The 15,084-nt window shown below is 33.8% G+C and overlaps 2 protein-coding genes across 3 annotated transcripts in view; one reads left to right on the top strand and one right to left on the bottom strand.

The window, feature by feature from the left end:
* The window catches only part of celf3b (cugbp, Elav-like family member 3b), a 61,260-nt gene that overhangs the window by 19,054 nt on the left and 27,122 nt on the right, over positions 1 to 15,084 (top strand). The window contains exon 4 of the mRNA XM_073847137.1: positions 4,626 to 4,674. Within this exon, the coding sequence (XP_073703238.1) occupies positions 4,626 to 4,674 (49 nt within the window). The remainder of the gene's footprint in view (positions 1 to 4,625; positions 4,675 to 15,084) is intronic.
* LOC141342641 (uncharacterized) lies at positions 5,006 to 14,870 on the bottom strand. Of its 2 annotated transcripts, XR_012356692.1 has the most exons (8): positions 14,654 to 14,870; positions 14,427 to 14,481; positions 13,104 to 13,397; positions 11,372 to 11,674; positions 10,151 to 10,438; positions 9,253 to 9,555; positions 6,137 to 7,367; positions 5,006 to 5,524 (listed from the first exon to the last, which is right to left on the bottom strand). XR_012356692.1 is itself a non-coding variant. In XM_073847136.1 (7 exons), the coding sequence occupies exons 1-7, from the start codon at positions 14,657 to 14,659 to the stop codon at positions 7,039 to 7,041; spliced, it is 1,578 nt and encodes a 525-aa protein (XP_073703237.1). In that variant the 5' UTR covers positions 14,660 to 14,870; the 3' UTR covers positions 5,564 to 7,038. The 2 variants fall into 2 exon arrangements, 1 of the variants encoding a protein (XP_073703237.1); XM_073847136.1 differs by lacking the exon at positions 5,006 to 5,524 and having other exon boundaries at positions 5,564 to 7,367.

Here is a 15,084-nt window from a genome sequence, read left to right on the forward strand (position 1 = left end):
CAGCGGAATGTTTAGAGAGAAAGCTTAATATCGGAAATAAATAATACCAAATCAAGCGAAATATTATGTATTAACATTATAAACACTATAAACATAGCTATAAGTTAGTTACCCTGACTCCAAAACGAATGATTTAAATGTAGGGGTATTTAGAACAGAACAGAAATGAAACAAAATATATAAAGTTAAGAAACTAAAACAAAGCGAAACTAAAAATAGCGCGTTGGGCTCACGCACCTCTGTTTTTCGGCACAAATCCAAGTGTTCCAACTAGGCTTTGTATTGTATATTCGTATTTCGATGGAAAAAAAAGATACTCTTGTTTTTGTTCCAAGCTCTGGCATATTTGGTGTAGTTTATTTAATCTAATTTAATTAAAATTATTTTGATTTTTTTTCTGCTGTTTTTGTATGCCTCATTTATTAATGTAAACGAACTTTCATGTAATTCGTTAGGAGTTCACTGTAATTTGTATTGTGATCACTAACAACTTCCTTGTTATTATTTCCTCATAATAATAATAATAAAATAAGTAAAGATGCAGAAATTGAAAGCATGCATTTCATTTGGCTATATAGGGATTTAGTGTGTGTTTTTCGTGAGCGGGTTGCTGCTGCGGCGGGGGCGGGGCGGGGCGCTGCGGGGGCGGGGCGGAGGATCGCGATGCCGGCTCAGCATCGTGATGTCTATTGGCCATCGGCGATGGACGATGGCATCGTCTATCGACCCAACCCTAATATCAACCCATCTATACAACCATCTAGCAACATCCAAATACCTTAACAACCACACAAATGCAAGAAAGGCATAGACAAATATTTAATAATTCAAAATATTTAACAATTCTACTCTTTTTTTCCTCCTCTCATCATTCTCTTCCTCTTCTATTTGTTCCTCTCTCTGCTGTCCCTCTCTCTTCCTTACCCTTTATTTAATGACTGATTTGTACTGTTGCCCCTGGCAACAAGCATCCTTATTTACCTACGGTCAGTGTGATAATACGGTCAGCATGCCGCCATGACAACAGAGGAGGCTGTTGCCTGTTACCATGGCGATGTGGAATGTCATTGAGTTACAGAAATAATGAATAGGAAATGCTGCAGAAATGTTCCTAGTGGAATTGATTGAATAATCTTGTTTTTTTTTTCAAATGTCTAGTGTGTTGACGGATCAGTGTTTCTCAATCGTAGTCCTGAGGCCCTCAGCTCTCCTCATGTTTCTCTTTCTCTTTCTCATAGTATTCTTTTCTCTCTCTCCCTCATTTGTCATTCATGTCTTCTCTGTGTTGTCTATCTGGAATTTGTCCTTCACAGTTTCTCAGTCCTCCTGTATCTCGGTATCACTATCTCTCTCCATGACTAAGCACATCGCTGCGCATCGTGACATTTTACAAATGAGCTTCGTGACTCTCCAGAAAACTAGAGCGTGTCTTTTTCTCTCTCGCTCTCGCTTTCACTCCCACACTATTAAAAAGGTTTGTAATTTCAGCAGAAAAGCATGTGGAATACTACTACTGAAACCTGTTAACTGTAAGGTACCTTGCCATATAGTTTACTAGGCTATATTGCATAAATTATATAAATTTTATCATTAAATATATGAATATATGAATATATTAAATATATGAATATATATTTAACAGAGATAAGATTTCCAACACTGCATTTTTGTATATTCATACTTGTGTATTTTGAAAATGCATGATTTATCATTTATGCTGACATTATTATATATTCATATTAAGACAATATGTGCAGTAAAAACTAAATAAAATGTTAAATATGTTTTCAAGGTACATCCAATAGTTTAAGGGGAAAAAGAGGTTCCCATCATTCCATCATCATTATTTTTCTTATTTTGTTGCATATTATTGCAGAGTCTTTTATGTTACATGTTGTATTGTTACCCCTGGATTATTGCAGCAGATTTTAGTAGGTTAATGTATAGATCTGTTATTAATGAATAATCCTAATCCTACTGATCAACAACCCAACATTTGTCTGTATAGTAAATGAACAGGACAGATCACATGCAGCACTGTGCTTTTTTCATCTGCATTTTCCATGTTACATCTATAGAAATAATGCTTATTATGTATGTCTGAGTTAAACACACTATCTCAAAACATAAAACAACATAGTTTGATCATTTCATTTGATTGTATATACATTTAAAGAATGCTCTATATTTGTTTTCATCTCTCTGAGTTTTCCTGGTTTAAATCTTGTTTCTGTCAAGAACTCTTGGTTGTGTTTTATTTTAAAGTACATGTACTTGCAGTGCCCTTACCTAATAGTACTGGTAATATAAGGTAACTACACACTGCAAAAAATGCTTTTCTTACTTAGATTTTTTTGTCTTGTTTCCAGCCAAAATATCTAAAAATTCTTAAATCAAGAAGGATTTTCTAGACGAGTAAAAATTATTGTCTTGCAAAAATCTACACACTGCACCTTTAAATTATCAAGTTTAAGTTGGGAATTTTAGTCTAGCTTTAGTCAATTAAACCTTAGTTTTGAGAAATTACATCAGACATCAGACTCTTTCAACACATACATGTTAACTTTTTTATTCGAATTTATTACATTATCATAAATATAAATACACTTATAAACTGGTAAAATTCAAAAGCTTCTCTCAAAAGCTAAAAGAGTGACATTCCTAATACTAATTCCAATTTTTCTAAATTATATTTGTCTTTCCAACAACCAATGCTGTGTAGATTACTTAAAAACTGTAATCCATTAATGATTACAAATTACATAACGGTAACTGTATTTAGTAATTTAAAATATTGGATTACACAAATGTGACCTGATTCAGCAAAAAGAGTCACAGTGACCCAACTTTCATAATTGAGATTTTAGTATCAATGGAAAGAGGAGACCATAAGCTTTAAAATGATATCCTATTGAGTTTTTAAAGATATACCTATTTGAATTATGGTCGCCTGCTCTCTTTTTCCAATTGAATACCTGAAAATCGCCTTTAAAGTTTTTTTTTTTTTTTTGCCCGTTTTTTGTTGATATCTTTCAAAATCCATTGCATTTAAAGGGATAAAATATTTAATTTACAGCTTAATTTGACCAAAGATATATGTATATATATAAATGCTATTAAACCAGTCTGAAGCTCAAATTATTTTAAATTATTTTATTTGAATAAAACATCGCCAGCGAATTTAGTAAAACTTTAACAAATTTATTAGTCATATAAATACCTTTACTCAATTTTCTGGACTACAAAACTTTGTCACACTTGAAGGAGCAGGAACCGGAGTAAATGCAAATACTGATATTTATTGAAAATAATGATGAACATGGAGTAAAACAAACTGAAGTAACGATTAACGACGGACACTGGGGTGTGATCAGACGCAGACTTAAATACACAGAAACAGGGGTGTGGCTACAAACTAGATAACAAGGGGGAAATACAAATATGGGCAAGACTGAACGAAAAAAGGAGACAGAACTAAAGGGGGGGACAAGGAGTCACATATTTAGTAATGTATTCTAACTACTTTTTGATTACTTTAAGATCACTTTTGACCTAACTTGTATGAAAATTATTTTAAAAAAATTTTATCAACACCATAAAGTGCATTAAACATTATATTACACCAGGGTTTCTACCCTAAAACAGGGTTTCTCAAAGAACTGCAGAACTAATTATGTCACTTTACCATTTTCTGTGTAATTATAATCATCTGGATAGTGACTGGTGTGTGCAGTTAAATAAAACTGGAACACTTTCTGAATGTATATAAGCTGTAGGAAATTTTTAAAAGGAACACTGACAAAAATCTGAAAAAAAAAATTGTATTGTGGCCATTGTATCGTAGGTGTGAGCTCACATGTTTGTCAGTGTTTTCAGATAATCAGCATGTGTGAATGGTTACCAGGTTGCAAAGGTCAAGTAAAAAACTGGACAGAAAATGTGTCCTTATAGGAGAGAAGTTCAGATTGGAGGATTTCAACTGTTGACATCTGGCAACCCTGAGGTCTAAATGTTTTCTCTATATTTTTGTAGAAGAAAATATATAGAGTTTTTGTTTTTTTAAGCTACTCTTTAGTCTGTTTTTTTTTTTTTTTTGTCAGTGATATTATTAACAAAATGAACACTCCTAGCAGCAACATGGCAACACATTATAAAGCACTGTGCTTCCAGTCCCAGTAATTCCCAGCATCGCACTGGTGGATTCACACATTCTCTCTTTCACACACACATGCTGTTCAGTGTAATCCAGTGTGTCTCTGTAATCCACATCAGATGGCCATCATTCTAAAGCTGATCGCTACAATCCTGTGCACATTAGTTGAAGTGCAGGGCAGCAGGTTCAAAGGGTCACAGGATATAAAAGCTGAAGAGCATATGGAAATCAGCATTGAGCATTAATGCAAAGCGATTGCTATGTGCTGTTTAATATGAAACAGTGATACCAAAATAATAAACTGGCGTGAAAACAGAGATAGTAGTCATCAAGGTTATATTTAAAATGCAAGGCTATGGTTATGCACTGTGCATGGGGCATCTTAATCCATTGGTAAAACTATAATGTATATTGCATAAATAGTCTGTATATTGTGGAAACTGAATTATTTTTATTCATGTTTGTTTTTCAGATGAATCGGCCCATTCAAGTGAAGCCTGCAGACAGTGAGGGAAGAGGAGGTAAATCATTATAAATATTTTTTTATGATTTCAGTCGATCATAAAAATAGTAATATTTATAGAGTAGTACTGTGAAATTTACAGTTTAAAGTAAACATTTTCTATGTGCATATGTTAAAATGTAACTTATTTCTATGATCAAAGCTGAATTTTCAGCATCATTACTCCAGTCTTCAGTGTCACATGAGTCTTCAGAAATCATTCTGATAATTTCTAATAATTAGAAATTATTCTTGAGCAGCAAATCAGTATGTTTCTTATTATCACCAGTGCAGAAAACAGTTTGTGCATGTGTGTAAATTTAAAACAACACCATTTGTTTAAGGTAAAATACATTTTATTAGTCCGAATACTTCCAGTGGGTTTCTGATACAACCTTATATTGTTCAGTCAGTTCAGCATTATATATATATATATATAAAAAAAAATTAAATTAACTTCAAATTAAGCCATTACTGTAAAAAATAAGACATTTTAACTACTACATGTAACATTCTTAACAAATATATAGATGCACACATTAAATAGAAAATACAATACACAGAAAACAGAAAATATATTAACTTACAAAGGCCACAGTAAAGTGTTCTGAGTCAAAAAAGTGCTAAACTGGAGCAACACAAGTCTCGTTCTTCATAAAGTTTTGATAAGACAGTCTGTTTTTAAAGAAACAGAGTTAATGCACTATGTGAACATTACAAAGATTGTCTTTCTACAAAACATTCTATAAATTAACATTAAAAGCTAATGCTGTGAGTTTTCAAAGGTATAAAAGAAAGTCTCCCTTTTTTCTCACCAAAGATTTTAATTTTTTTATTTACACTGTAATATAGACTAGCTGTAACGGCTCCTGACTGTTTTCTTCTGATTAAAAGAATGATGCTTCAACTGATGTCTTAACGTTTAATATCTTCATAAGCATTATAGCCATCGCCATCTGGCTCGTATTCTCTTCACATAACGTCATGACACCGTGAAAAACTGAAACAAATAAAATAACATTCAGATACATAGTGTTTCTGTTTTTACCACAGTTCAACCAGTTGCTTCCTACTGAACCAATATCAATAAACAAAGTACATTATTGCAAATTAACAGATGAAGTCTAAACAATAAAACACATACCGTGTGCGCTTTCCAATCAGAAATACAGGAGTCATTAGAAGATATTTATATAGGCATTCTTATTAACAAACACTCGGATAGCTCTCAGCATGTGTGCATTTCTTTGTGGATCTGATTCTAAAATGGCTAGCTAGATCATGTGACAAATTCAACCAATGGTGAACGTATTTCTCCTGCAGGTGTCACCATTACACATCTTTATAGTACAATTTCCAAATGAACATTGATACATTATACCAAATTTGTGAACTAAATACTTTAACACAAAATAAATTACTGAAATGCTTAAAAGCAAATACAACCTTTTCTGCGACAGCTACACTAGCCTGTACAGTACTAGTCTCTTTCTGCCACAGAATAAAAAAAAAAAGGTTATCGCAACTTTTTATCTTGCAATTCTGACTTTTTTTTATCTCGGAATTGCAAGTTATAAAGTCCAGTTTTGAGGGGAGATGTTCTCAAAATTGCGAGTTTATATCTCACAATTTTTAACTTGCAGTCAGAATTGTGAGATATAAACTCACAATTACAAGAAAAAAAAGTCATAATTGTGAGATAAAAAGTCACAATTACCTTCATTTTTTATTTAGTGGTGAAAATAGGCTTCCATACTGTAGACGTAAACTCACATGCAGACGGAAACCGTCATGAGTTATTCAATACTTCTGAAACGATCTTTCAGAGCAACATTTAATGCTAAAATGAACTACACTCATTGTTGAATGTTGATCGTTTAGATTACATTTGGATGTAAATGTGGTCCTGCTTCTTACACCATGTCTTGACTACAAAAGACCCAACAAGATTCCAGCGACAAGCAATTTGTCTGTTCACATAAGACATGAAGCAACAGTGTGACGCGACAGACTCACAGTCATTCAGAACCACAGAAGCACATTGCACTCCCCACAAAAAAGTTTACAATCTAATTCATAAATATATAACTGTTTTTAGATTACTTAAAACTACATAGTGAGCGACTGATACCATCTTCGTCGTGGAAAACACTTGCTGGTTTGTATTGTCGCTCTGTTGTTGCTTTCAGCATGGCTATAAATGTCACACAATATGATATTTAAACTCCCATCAGACACATTTAACATTAAATAAAGCACATAATTTAGTAACTGAGATTATTTGTTACACAACAGAAAGACTTGAAAGATCAAATGAGCCTGATATTTACACTATTGCTTGAGGAGACTGTGAAACTGGCCTAGGTGTTCGTATCTTCACAGTTTAAAAAAAGGCCCTGGTGTTGGAATTCTTATTTTCCATGAAGTTGCTCTCCTGAACAGGATGAGTAACCACTGACTGACTTTCATTGGTGGGTGATGTTGTGCTGACATGAGACATCAGCATAGAGTCATTTTCAGTGGCGTCATCCTCACTATTCTGATTGGCTGTATCGGAGGTTGATAGGCATTTGCGTAGTTTCATGGTGATACGGTATATCACAAAGGCTGTAACAAAGATATATAGTGGAAATGTAGTGCCTAAACCAATGGTGAGGTTCTTATAGAGAATGCAGTTCCAGTCTGCCTGGTCTCCTGGACCGGAGCCTTTCTCTGTGTGAATCAAACAACAGAAATTAACTTAGAGATTGTAAATGCTTTTTTCAGATTGAAAATATGGTGATTGTTATTATGCTGAAGCCGATTGGTAACATGACATATGTGACCCTGGACCACAAAACCAGTCATAAGGTTAAATTTTACAAAACTGAGATATATACATCATATGCTCAATAAATAAGCTTTCTATTGATGTATAGTTTGTTAGCATAGGACCATATTTGGCCGAGATACATCTATTTGAAAATCTGGAATCTAAGGGTGCAAAAAAATCAAAATACTGAGAAAATCACCTTTAAAGTTGTCCAAATTAAGTTCTTAACAATGCATATTACTAATCAAAAATTACATTTTGATAGGTTTACAGTAGGAATTTTACAAAAAATCTTCATGGAACATGATCTTTACTTAATTTCCTAATGATTTTTGACATAAAAGAAAAATCAATAATTTTGACCCATACAATGTATTTTGGGCTATTGCTACTAATATACCCCAGCGACTTAAGACTGGTTTTGTGCTCCAGGGTCACATATAATATTTAAGTGCAATAATAAGTACCCAACACAAGCTACTGAATGTAGAAAATGTAACATTTCTTAATGAGGGCTCAATGAAAATTACTCATTATATTTAAGCTTCATGCTTGTCTTTGTCAATATATAAACAATGTATGAAGCCTACATTTTTTGTACAGCTGCTTTGCAACGATTTGTATTGTGAAAAGCGCTATACAAATAAACTTGAATTGAATTGAATATATCTTAAACTTTTAAAGGAAAACATTGTCTCTTTTCACCATTTAAGCCCACCTTATGTGTTTCAATGAGGAGTCCCTCGAATTACAAACTTTGATACATTTTCTAAATTAAAGTGTTTAATAAGTTCTTTGTGTGCTGTAACCTTACTAACCTTTTGCCTTACCTTACTGACTACCTTAATTTACAACTATATTTAGATATTTAGGCCTTCAAATGACACACTGTGTAGCACCATTATATAATTGGTGTCTGCTAATGTTTGATCATACATAAATCGTAGAGGCATGTTGGCTTTACCATAAGGGCACAGTAAGCAAAACAGTTTGGAGTGGACAGAAAATCTTTTCGGGAGTGAGTGAAGGCCAAGATCTGAGTTGATGCTAATCAGGGATGGGAGACCTTCCTCAGTTCAGTGATAGTGGAGCAATATTTCAGAGTGTCTTTATTTAGACTGTAAGCAAGAAGGTTCAATTTTATTACTACACTCTTAAAAATAAAGTTGCTTCACTATGCCTTAGAAGAACCTTTATTGTCTAAATGGTTCCATAAAGAACCTTTAACATCTGAAGAACCTTTCTGTTTCACAAAAGGTTCTTTGTGGAGAAAGAAGGTTCTTTAGAATATAAAAAGATAAGAAAGGGATGGTTATTTATAGAAACTTTGACTGAATGGTTCTTTGTGGAACCAAAAATGGTTCTTCTATGGCATCGCTGTGAAGAACCTTTTAAATCACCTTTATTTTTAAGAGTGTAGAGGTGATGAGCGCAAGCAAACAGTAGTAAAAATAATTTTTAAAACACATCAGTGAATAAATATATTGATGTACATTTTTAAAATCAATATGTTTTTTTCTTTTTATATTTTGTGAATAAATCATGAGGTGGGCTTAAATGGTACTAAGGTACCAATTAAGCCCATGCCAGACTTTTGACATTATTCATAAAATATCTTCATCTACTACTTTAATTAATTAATACATTTTCAAATTAGAAATAAATCTTGCATTTTAACAATTGATTTTTTGGATTGTCAATATCTATGAAAAACACATACACTTCGATTTCGGTAGTCTTAATGCGTACACTTACACTAACCCTAAGTTTTCCAGTCAGTCTTACCGTTCACATCCAGCACACTGGCATGTGGGTCTCCTTTAACTGTTTCATCATCCACAAAGCAGCGGTATGTTCCAGCATCTGCTTTGCGTACACCAGTGATGGTCAAAGAGAGATCGCCAGTTTTGAAGCAGTCCTTCTTCAGCGATGCTCTTCCCTCGTAGCCTTCGCTAAGATTCATGGATCCGTCCATCTTGGAGTGCAAAACCATTTCGTTGTTATGCAGCCACGTCACATCTTTGGCACTGTCAGCATAACAGTTGAGGGTGATGTTGTCCGTCTCTTCCACCCTTACGTTTACAGCATCTATAGGGAATGTGATTTAAATCAAATCAGTCAATATGCGCTGATGATCTACTTAAGTACTCTACCAGTCAAAGGTTTGATGAACTCTATATGTTCACAGAGGCTGCATTTATTTGTTTAAAAAACTGTAATATTGTGAAATATTATTATCTCTATTACCTCTGTGAATGTATATTCAAAAGTAATTGATTGCTGTGATCAAAGCTGAATTATCAGTGTCACATGATCCTTCAGAAATCTAATATTCTAAGATGCTGATTTGCTGCTCAAGAAACATTTCTGATCATTATCAATGTTGAAAACAGTTGTGTTGGCCACAATTTTTGTGGAAACCATGATATATTATCATTTTACATAAATGAAATAATACTTTTATTTAGCAAGCATACATTAAATTGATCAAATCTTCACTGAAGACATTTATGTTCTAAATTATAAATAAATTTCAAATAAAAGGTGCTTTTATCACATTCTATTTATGAAAGAATCCTCAAAATGTTTCATGCTTACCACAAACAAAAACATAAAAAAGAAAAATCTTAATTATTCCAAACGTTTGACTGGTAGAGTAAAAATCAGATATAGTGAAACTTACACAAAACATCCAGCTTATTCTGAGTTTTAACCCCATCACAGATGAACTCATAGCACCCCTGGTCACTGTAGTTTGCTGATTTGAGGAGCAGGTGGTTGTCTTTACATCTGAATTCTTCCTCAAAACCTTTTTCAGGCAGGCATGTGCGGTTTTTGTATGTGGCGATAGTGGCGTCTGTGGAGAGTTTCTTTTTCCATTCAGCGTGAGGACAGGCACTTGCATTACCAGGGAATGTGTACGATTGGTTTAGTAACGTGAAGCCAGACGGAATACTCTGGCAGAATGTTCCTGAAACAAAATCACAGAAGAGATAAACGCTCTAAGGGAATTTTGGTTACGCTTTTTAAAGGTGTCATTATTAAGGTGTAATTAAAAAATAAGCACTGAGTATTATTAATTAACGGTACTGTTTTAAAAAGATTTTTTATTGGCATCTGTGCAAACTCTAACATCCATGAAAACTTTCCATTGCACAAAAGGTTCTTTAGATGATTAAAATATTCCTCGCCCTAAGAATTTAATGGTTCTTAGGTCTTAGATCTGTTCACTGAAATGTTTTTTGAGGAACCAAAAATCCTTGCTGCGATAAACATTCCTTTGTATCATTTAATTTTAAGAGTGTACTAATATACAGTAGGTTTAAGGTAGGATTGATTTGGGATGAGTTGATTGTAATTTTTCAGTTAATCACAATTTACTGTTATTACTATACATTTAAGTAAAACAAGTAACAGTGTCACTGTAAAATAAAGTGTTACTGTGAATTCAAGGCAAAAAGCAAGGCAAACGTGCTGTGTAGTAAACAGATATACAGCTATACATATGCATGCATTTGAATTGCAAGAAAATGATAATACCTTAATATATCCTTAACTATAACCGAGCAGATGGAACTTGCCTTTTTGGGAAAGGGGTGTGGCAGTACTTAAATGCCTGTCTAAGCTGTTAGCCAATCATAACGCACTGGGACAGCTAACCAATCACAACACATTTCATTTTACGAAAAGGTGGGCCTTCGTCAAACCGAGAAATAATTGAGCCATTTGTGCCAGGATGGGGAGAAAGCTATTGTAATAATGTAAATTATGTGGGAAAAAATGCATTTTTCTAACCACCAAGCATGAGAGCATGTTCTAGTGCACCTCCAAAACAAAATAAAGACTTTGTAAACGAGCATAATAGGACCCTAACCCTACATGCAATCAAGTTTCCCAGCCTTACCGTTCACATCCAGCACACTGGCATGTGGGTCTCCTTTAACTGTTTCATCATCCACAAAGCAGCGGTATATTCCGGCATCTGCTTTGCGTACACCAGTGATGGTCAAAGAGAGATCGCCAGTTTTGAAGCAGTCCTTCTTCAGCGATGCTCTTCCCTCGTAGCCTTCTCTAAGATTCATGGATCCGTTCATCTTGGAGTGCAAAACCATTTCGTTGTTATGCAGCCACGTCACATCTTTGGCATTGTCAGCATTACAGTTGAGGGTGATGTTGTCCATCTCTTTTACCCTTACGTTTACAGCATCTATAGGGAACGTGATTTAAATCAAATCAGTCAATGGCTATGCCCTGATGATCTACTTAAAGGGATAGTTCACCCAAAAATGAAAATTGGATGTTTATCTGCTTACCCCCAGGGCATCCAAGATGAAGGTGACTTTGTTTCTTCAGTAGAACACAAACAAAGATTTTTAACTCAAACTGTTGCAGTCTGTCAGTCATATAATGGCAGTCAATGGGCACCAAACCCTTGAAAGTAAAAAAAAAAACATGCACAGACAAATCCAAATTACACCCTGCGGCTTGTGATGATACATTGATGTCCTAATACAGTATTTATATAATTTTTTACCCTTGATACACAGCAATATTCAACTATCCGGCTCGTTACATGTGTACACGCTTTGGCGTAGTATACGCAAACACCGGAAGGGGAAATCGGTGAAAAGTCCCGGATGAGTTTGCGCAAGCAGACACAATCTTTTAACTTTAAATCGGTTTGAACAATCAGGATAAGCGCAAGTAATTACCATTTTGAATAGCCGAACTGAACTCGTGCTCAGGACAAATGGACATTGCAGTGGATCAGAGGTAAATAACGATATAAATACTGTTCAGTTTCTCGCAAAAAAACAATCGTTTCGTGTATTAGGACATCAAAGTATCGTCACAAGCTGCAGGGTATAATTTGGATTTGTCTGTGCTTGTTTTGTTTTTTTTACTTTCAAGGGTTTGGTGCCCATCCACTGCCATTATATGACTGACATACTGCAAAGGTTTGAGTTAAAAATCTTTGTTTGTGTTCTGCTGAAGAAACAAAGTCACCTACATCTTGGATGCCCTGGGGGTAAGCAGAGAAACATCAAATTTTCATTTTTGGGTGAATTATCTCTTTAAGTACCTTTATTATACACTACCAGTCAAAGGTTTGAGGCAATTATGATTTAAAAATTTTTTTAAAACAGACTCTATGTTCACAGAGGCTGTGTTTATTTGTTTGAAAACAGTAAAAACAGTAATATTGTGAAATATCATTATCTCTATTACCTCTGTGAATATATATGCAAATGTAATTGATTGCTGTGATCAAAGCTCAGTGTCACATTATCTAAGATGCTGATTTGCTGCTCAAGAAACATTTCTGATTATTATCAATGTTGAAAACAGTTGTGCTGCCCAAAATGTCTGTGGAAACCATGATATATTACCATTTTAAATAAAAGAAATGATACTTTTATTAAGTGAGGATACATTAAAGTAATCAAATTTTCAGTGAAGAGATTTATGTTATAAATAATTTCTATTTCAAATAAATGGTGCTTTTGTTACATTGTTTTTATCAAAGGATCCTGAAAAGTTTCAAGGTTTACACAAACAAAAATATAAAAAAGAAAAATCTTAATTATTCCAAACGTTTGACTGGTAGCGTAAAAATCAGATATAGTGAAACTTACACAAAACATCCAGATGAATCAGATTCTTAACTCCGTCACAGATGAACTCATAGCGCCCCCGGTCATTGTAGTTTGCTGATTTGAGGAGCAGGTGATTGTCTTCACATCTAAATTCTTCCTCAAAACCTTTTTCAGGCGTGCACATATGGTTTTTGTATGTGGCGATGGTTATAGTGGCATCTGTGGAGAGTTTCTTTTTCCATTCAGCGTGATGACAGCCGATGCCGTTATGGGGAAATCTGTACGGTTGGTTCAATAATGTAAAGCCAGACGGAATACTCTGGCAGAGCGTTCCTGAAACAAAATCAAAGAAGAGATAGACACTCTAAGGGAATTTTGTTTACACTTTGTAAAGATGTCATTATTACAGTGTAATAACACTGCAAAAAATGCTTTTCTTACTTAGATATTTTGGCTGAAAAAAGAAGTCTTGTTTTCAGCCAAAATATCTAAAAGGAGTTTCTAGACGAGTAAAAATTATTGTCATGTTTTCAGAAAAAACAAGACAAAATTAAATGTGTTTTTGCTTGAAACAAGCTAAATAATCTGCCAATGGGGTAAGAAAAATAATCTTGTTTTCTGTTTGAAATAGGATTTTTTTTTCTTACCCCATTGGCAGATTATTTTGCTTGTTCTAAGCAAAATACTTAATTTTGGCTTGTTTTTTCTGAAAGCAAGAAAATTATTTTTACTTGTCTAGAAAATCCATCTTGATTTAAGAATTTTTAGATATTTTGACTGAAAACAAGACAAAAAAATCTAAGTAAGAAAAGCATTTTTTGCAGTGTAAAAAAAGAAGCACTGAGTATTAGTAATTAAAAATACACCTATAAAAAGGTTCTTTGTTGGCATCTGCGCAAACTCTAACATCCATGAAACGTTTCCATTGTACAAAAGATTCTTTATAGTGGAAAAAAAAAATCCTTGCTGCAATAAACATCCCTTTGGATCCTTTAATTTTAAGAGTGTACTAATATGCAGTAGGTTTAGAGTAGGATTTAGTTTGATTTAGGATTAGTTGATTGTCATTTTTCAGTTGATCACAATTTACTGTTATTACTATAGTACGTTTAAGTAAAATATGCAACAGTGACACTTAAAATAAAGTGTTACTGGGGATTCAAGGCAAAAAGCAAGGCAAACATACTGTATAGTAAACAGATATACAGCTATACATATGCATGCATTTGAATTGCAAGAAAATAACTGCTTAGCCAAATACATATAAAATATGCTTAGTTTTGTAGTACTGAAAATTATACTGTATGAAGAAACAATAACATACAAATTAATAATGGTGAAGACAAAAAAGAGAAGGCTTACCTTTGTAAAAAACAACCATAAAAGCCAAAATCAGAATAGCTTTCATTGCGATGCACTGAAACACACATCAGCAAATAACGTTAGATATTACGTCAGCCTCATGCTCAGCTTATAGATTTATGAGGCAAGATGGTAAGTCGATTAGCTGCAGATTTATTAAACTTAAACACTCACAAATCATGACTGTAAATTTTAGTAATGCATAATTAATCAGATTTTTTTTTTACCTGCATTGTTGAACACAATGGCCTGATGTGCTCACAGGCCTCTGGATCGACAACGTGACTGATGCAAGACCAGATGTTTATTTAATCTCAGCAAAATCACTCAGTAGCAACAATATAAAGACTCTAAATATAGATAAGGCTCTTGCTAGAGCTGTTGAAGTTTTCTAATGAGTCAGTTCTATTGTGATGCTATTTTTGATAATGGCTTGTAGCTTCCTCTTCCGTATTGTGACCAATATGCGCAGTTTGGAACACAACCCAAATGAAGCTCCTCCCCAAAAGAGTGCTTATGGCAAGGCATTTGAACATTTAAATTAAAATTTTAAAAGAGACTAAAAAGTCTTGTTTATTTTAGTTTCAATTGTTAATTGTACTTGTATTCTTTATCATTGTAGAATTTAATTAAACAGTGACCACTGGGTCTTTTACTA

This window comes from Garra rufa, chromosome 9 (assembly GCF_049309525.1).
Source record: "Garra rufa chromosome 9, GarRuf1.0, whole genome shotgun sequence".
NCBI lineage: Eukaryota > Metazoa > Chordata > Actinopteri > Cypriniformes > Cyprinidae > Garra > Garra rufa.

What these genes read in the sequence shown, in the direction of transcription:
- LOC141342641 (XM_073847136.1), bottom strand. An exon ending in TATGGTTGTTTTTTACAAAG is followed by an intron (nt 13,398 to 14,426) that starts GTAAGCCTTCTC and finishes ATTTTGTTTCAG; the next exon opens with GAACGCTCTGCCAGAGTATT. An exon ending in CAGTGTGCTGGATGTGAACG is followed by an intron (nt 7,368 to 9,252) that starts GTAAGACTGACT and finishes TGATTCACACAG; the next exon opens with AGAAAGGCTCCGGTCCAGGA.